We start from the raw sequence: 5,952 nt of genomic DNA on the forward strand, positions 1-5,952 counted from the left end.
GAGAGAGTGGGGGAAATGGAATGGGAGAGTGGTCGATAGAGTGTGTAGGGCTAAGCTGAATTTGCTAGATACTCCACTCCACATGAGCTCACACATATGGGGCCTTCCTTGAGTGAGTTGAGGATAGCTCATTCTCCACTTACTCTGCTGAAAAGGGGAATTGATGGACGATCTGCCAATCCAACCTGACACTTCGTCAGGTCTCTAATTTTATCTATCAAGATTGAGAAAGGGACTTTTGGCATTGAGGCCACTCTTCCTGTCTTAGAGATTGATCAACACTTGTAGAGAGGCTAGGGATGTTGATTAGCACCTTGGTTGAAGTAACCTTGCGATGTTGAATTCAGGTTTACTAGAGAAATTTGATCGAATCAGGTTACAAATTTGGAGTCTTTGTTCTAATAGAGATGACTAGGAGTTCAGTAAAAGAGAATGATAAGGCGATCCTTGAGTGTTTCACGGACTATATATGCAATCATCTAGGAGCCTGTAGTAAAAGTTTTAGTTAGAATGACTTTTTGTCGTGACAATATTATAGATCTTCAAACTCTCGACATTTTTAAGAAACGAATGATTCCACTCTGCCAAGACATTAATGTAGTCTTAATTTGGAATAAAATTTATCTTATCATAAATGGTTTAGTTTTTGGCCCAACCAATCAAACTATAAATTCAAATCTTGCCCAAATTGTTATCGATCCGATCTACTAATGCAATTCCTTATGAGAGTTCGATATTGAACTATCAACACAAAATAGCATGAAATTATCTCATTACTTTGTAAAGAAAGAAAAAAATCTATCAAGATTATTATATTTTAAATTTAAGACATGTTCAACAAATTGGGAATCATTTAGCAACCGATTTTTATCTTCTGTTTGAACTCATTTCCCCAATTCTTCTAGTTTCTTTAATAGGTGCAATTATTATGGCTCGACAATAAGAAATATTTAGAATGAGTCAAAATTCTTAGAATTTCAAATATAAAATAAATAACTAAAGAATAACAATTTTGATTTAGTATAATCCATCTATTGCCAACACAACAAAAGAGAAAAGAAAGTATTTGTTGTTTAATTGCTCTATTCTAATTAATTGAATCGGTTCAATTCTTGTCCTTATATTGGAATGAATCGAGATTGATAAAGAGTTAGTTAATGATGTGTTTGAGCATGTATTTTTTTTGAGTGTCTATTTATTTCGATTGGTATCTATGATTTTTTTTTGAGGGAAATTGGTATCTATGAATTGATCACAAGCCGAAACATGGTTAGAGCTCTAATATGTCTTGAACTTATACTGAATTCAATTAATCTAAATCTCGTAACATTTTCTGACGTATTTGATAGTCGCCAATTAAAAGAAGACATTTTCGCAATTTTTGTTATAGGCCTTGCGGCTGCTGAAGCAGCTATTATTTCTTCCATCCATCGTAATGGGTTTCTTCCTTCCATCATAACAGGTATTGTCATATTTTTTTTTTGCGCATGGTATTGTCATATTATTGCCAACATTCTCTTGAGAATCTCCAAGGGTTTTGCATTTGGACTTTCCATTCTAATAATTTGTCAAAAATAGCAAAAAAAAAGGTATCTAATGGTTTTGCATTTGGTGTTTGCATTTTGAGCAACTTGGCAAGTGAGAGAGAAAACTTGGCATATATGCCAAGCCGCGCACGGCTTGGCGAAAGGCCGATCGCGCGCGTCTCCCGGTCCCGCGCAACGCGGACTTTCTTCGCGCCATATATGGCGATCACTAGCAACACCAACGCCGTCGTCCGCTGCAGAACTCGCGAGGGACTCCATCGCGACAAAAAACCGCCGCCTCACGCCATGAGTTCATGGACGCCCTGCGTCCCTCCCACGACGGCCTCCAGGCAGATCAATTATGAAGCAGCCAGGGGCAGGAAGAACTGGTGGCGCGACATGTGAGGAAAACGCGATAACCAGCTACGACTTTACGAGCGCGAAGGAAAGATGTGTGGGAAGACGATCACGTGCGTGCACGAAGGAAAAAAAATCACGGCCGGATTCACTTTGGCTAATTGCCAACTCAATTATGCAAAATCCTTGGAGATGGTCTTTTTTTAGACTTTGCATTTTGTTTTGGGAGTTTGCAAACAACAACAAATGCCAACTCAATTAAGCAAAATCCTTGGATATGCTATGGTATTATCATCACCATCAGAAAATAAGCTTTCAAATTTTATAGATATTATTAAAATGGTAAAACGTAAATATATACCATTCACGTTGTAGTTTTTATGAACGTTTAAAAGTTTTTTCTCCAATTGCAACGCAAAGACATATTTGCTAGTCGTCTGCAAACTAGTAAGGAAGATGCCATAACAAGCGGCGTTTGGATTCTAAAAATCTTCATAGCAAATCTAGTGTGTTTATTGGACTTGTGTCTATATGTTCAAATCCAATAGAATGTAGCATATTTGAATAGCATTCTAATATTCTGAGATCTTTTTTATCCAGATTTGTAAAATCTCCTGAGAATCAAACGGAGCCAAGTCGAGCGAAGGGAGCAAATGTTTTATCTTCGAACTGGCAGGCAGAGTGTTAAGTCCAATAGCTCTAAAGTGACCGATTACTCTGCGAAAATTACTGACCATTCAAGCATCCCTGCCGTTGAGCAGCTTTGAAGCTTGTCACCCAGCCAAGCAGATGCGGCGCCCCTGGTTTAGCGTTGCCACTCTCCGGCGTGCATGCATGTCCAAGTTTAGGACACCTGCCAAACACATCTATATTACTCTCTCCATCTCTCTTTTTCTCTCTCTCTCCACAAACTCCGGTGAGTGAGCCAGCAATCATGGCTTCATGTTCGCCCACCATTGCCGTTGCCCTCATCCTTTCCTACTTCTCGTCGCCTGCAGCTGCCTTCAACATCACCAGGCTACTCGGAGAGTTCTCCGATTTCACAACGTTTAACAACCTCCTGTCGCAGACGAAGCTTGCGGAGGATATCAACCGCCGGCAGACCATCACCGTGCTCGCCGTGGACAACGGCGCGGCGGGGGGCATCTCCTCCCTCCCGTCCGACGTCCAGCGGAAGGTGCTCTCAATGCATGTCGTTCTCGACTACTACGACACCGCAAAGCTCGGGGCCATCAAGAACCACTCCGCCCTGCTGACCACAATGTTCCAGTCCTCCGGCAAGGCCACCGACCGCATGGGCTTCCTCAACTTCACCAAGCGCTCCGACGGTGTCATGCTGTTCGGCTCCGCCCAGCCTGGAGCGCAGATGACATCCCATATGGTGAAGTCAGTCGCTTCCCGCCCGTACAACATCTCAGTGCTGCAGGTCAGCGACCCCATCGTGCCGCCCGGCGTCGGAGGCTCCGCGGACAGCGGCGAGGCCACGGCGCCCGCGCCCGCAACTAAGGGAAAGAAGGAAGCTGCTCCGCCCAATGATAAGGAGGCCCCTGCTCCGGCACCGTCCGACGACGCCAGCACAGACGCACCTGCCGATGCCCCTGGGCCGGCGGCGGACGGCCCAACGGCTGATGGCCCTGCGGCGGACGGCCCAACGGCTGATGGACCTGCGGCAGATGGCCCCACGGCGGACGGCCCGGCACCTGACGCGCCGGCGCATAAGAAGAGCAGCGACGAGGCGGCTGACGCGCCCGAGGGTTCAGCCGCTGGCAGAGTAGTGGCCGCTGCGGGTCTGGGAATCGTGGCACTTCTGATGACGATCATTTGACTATGACGGCTATTGCTGGAAATTAGAATGGAGCTTTCGTGATTCGGGATTGACAGTAAGCTGCACTCCTTCCTGTCACGATGCACAGGCTTGTCCACCGACCCACAAACAGACTTAAATTTGTTGTGGATTCCATGCATTGGACATATCGTGCTCTGGAGGCTGGAGCACAGTTTCTATTCTTTCTATTTTCGTCTTCCCGCGATGTACCGATGATGTTTTGTGTAGTGTGTGTATATATATATATATACACACAGAGACCCTAGGTTTGTGCCGTTGCTCTAGGACATTTAAACTTTTATGTTAAAAACATACCGATTGCACGATAAGATAACAATATATGAAATTAAATACTGATGTTAATGTAACATTTAATCTAAAAATCAAGGTTTGTGAAATAACACAGTCATGGAAAGTGCCGCGTCGCAAGCTCACAAACTCACTATATAGACCTTTCTATGATATGGCTAAGATAATGTTTTATATTGACATGAAAAAATCTCCTATATCTATTTCTTTTGTGCGCCAATAATTCCACGAATAAGTTTTGCCGTATCTCCATACAATCCTATATGAAGGTTGGAGTACATATGTAACACGTACATACGTACCGGGTAGAGGGGGAATAAGAGCAGCGGGTGGAGACACCACTTCCGCCGCTCGTGCTCCGCTCGACGTGCGGATCCTGCTGGGCCACCGGCGTCGCCGGCAGCAGCCGCCGCTCTGCTCGCTCGACTAGCGGGTGGGCCAGCGGCACCGTGCGCTGACGGAGGCCGGCTGTCTTCGGATCCGGCGAGCAGCCACTAGTACACAGGCGGTTCGCAACCCCTACAGGCAGATTGACAAACCGCCAGTGGCTATAGGCTTGTGGAAATAAAAATTTCCACAGGCGGTCAACTGAAAGGCGCCTGTAGAAATTCATTTCTATAGGCGGTTCAATTATGAGAGCCGCCTGTAGAAACCAATTTCTACAGGCGGTTCGTATATGTGAGCCGCCTGTAGAAATGAAATTCTACAGGCGGTTCACATAACAGAACCGGCTGTGCTAAGATTTTTCAATTTAACCCAAATCCAAATTTTCCTGCAAACCCTATTTTTAATATTATATATATAATATATTATATACATTAATATTGAAACTATGTTAGGCTAGAAGATTCAACCAATGCAACATGCAATATATTTATATATACAATTACTTTGTACATAAAATTGTATTAATTACAAACATCACACGTCAAAGTTTTTTGTTTACAGACATATGAGGTTTCACATCTGAGACCTCTGCTCTAATAACCCGATCGAGATAGCTTTAGCCTACTAATATCTCTTAGCGCTCTAAACTCAGGTTTTGCTAGGATGCTGGTTGGGTCGTGATATTTCCCTTCGGTGGGAATGGCTTCTCTCAAGAGAAAAGTGTAGAGGTCCTCAACTATGTTATATAGAACAACTTGAGTCGCGCTCTTCGCCTTTTCCAACTCATATTGCTGCAGAGGAAGTTAGAAACATCATAAATTTATAGTTCATATAACACATGCTTAGCAACAAAAAATGACACAAATAATATAAACGACTATTAGAGCAATACCTTAGAAGGGTTAGTTACATATCTTCCGGTCTCTCTTATGAACTCGCAGACATAGAATCCATAGTGGACCGATCCGACTGGTTGCTTATGGCACTGATGTATGACAAAAAAGTGGATATTTATTAGTTACAACATCGTCATATGCATATTATATTTATAAAAGACAGCTTGTGATATTGTGGTACATACCGGCCATTTATAAAATAATCTAAATGGCTGCCCCGGTTCTGATGAATCACACCTTCCACCTTTGATCTTATAATACCTATAGGCCCTATAGTATCGAATACACAATCCTCAAGTTATTTTGAAACTCTTATAAAAGTAGGTATGAATATTTAATGTACTCAGCTTACCGTTCCAAGTGTGTAATGAATTTTACATAACTTGAAGGATCATAGTCTACTGAGTCTAGGACTAGCACACGTCCTAGACTAGGATTAATGAGGAGGCAGATCCAGTGGTCCCTGAGAGAATCGAATTTATGATGCAAGTGCGCATTGAAATTACTAATACGACGATGAATACAAATTGACACTTACCCAAAGTTGTATGGGGCAACAACACATTCTCGATCTTGATACTTGAGCAGTGCCAAGGCTATGTAGAGGTCGTATTTACATTCATAATCTAGTCGACTTTCATCTATTATCTTC

At 43.1% G+C, this 5,952-nt stretch overlaps 1 protein-coding gene across 1 annotated transcript; it reads left to right on the forward strand.

Moving 5' to 3' along the window:
- Window positions 2,801-4,106, forward strand: LOC8081678 (fasciclin-like arabinogalactan protein 14). The gene has a single exon (XM_002451973.2). It carries the CDS (start codon window positions 2,818-2,820, stop codon window positions 3,706-3,708), a length of 891 nt encoding a protein of 296 aa, XP_002452018.1. The 5' UTR covers window positions 2,801-2,817; the 3' UTR covers window positions 3,709-4,106.

The sequence above is a fragment of the Sorghum bicolor genome, chromosome 4 (assembly GCF_000003195.3).
Source record: "Sorghum bicolor cultivar BTx623 chromosome 4, Sorghum_bicolor_NCBIv3, whole genome shotgun sequence".
Classification (NCBI taxonomy): domain Eukaryota; kingdom Viridiplantae; phylum Streptophyta; class Magnoliopsida; order Poales; family Poaceae; genus Sorghum; species Sorghum bicolor.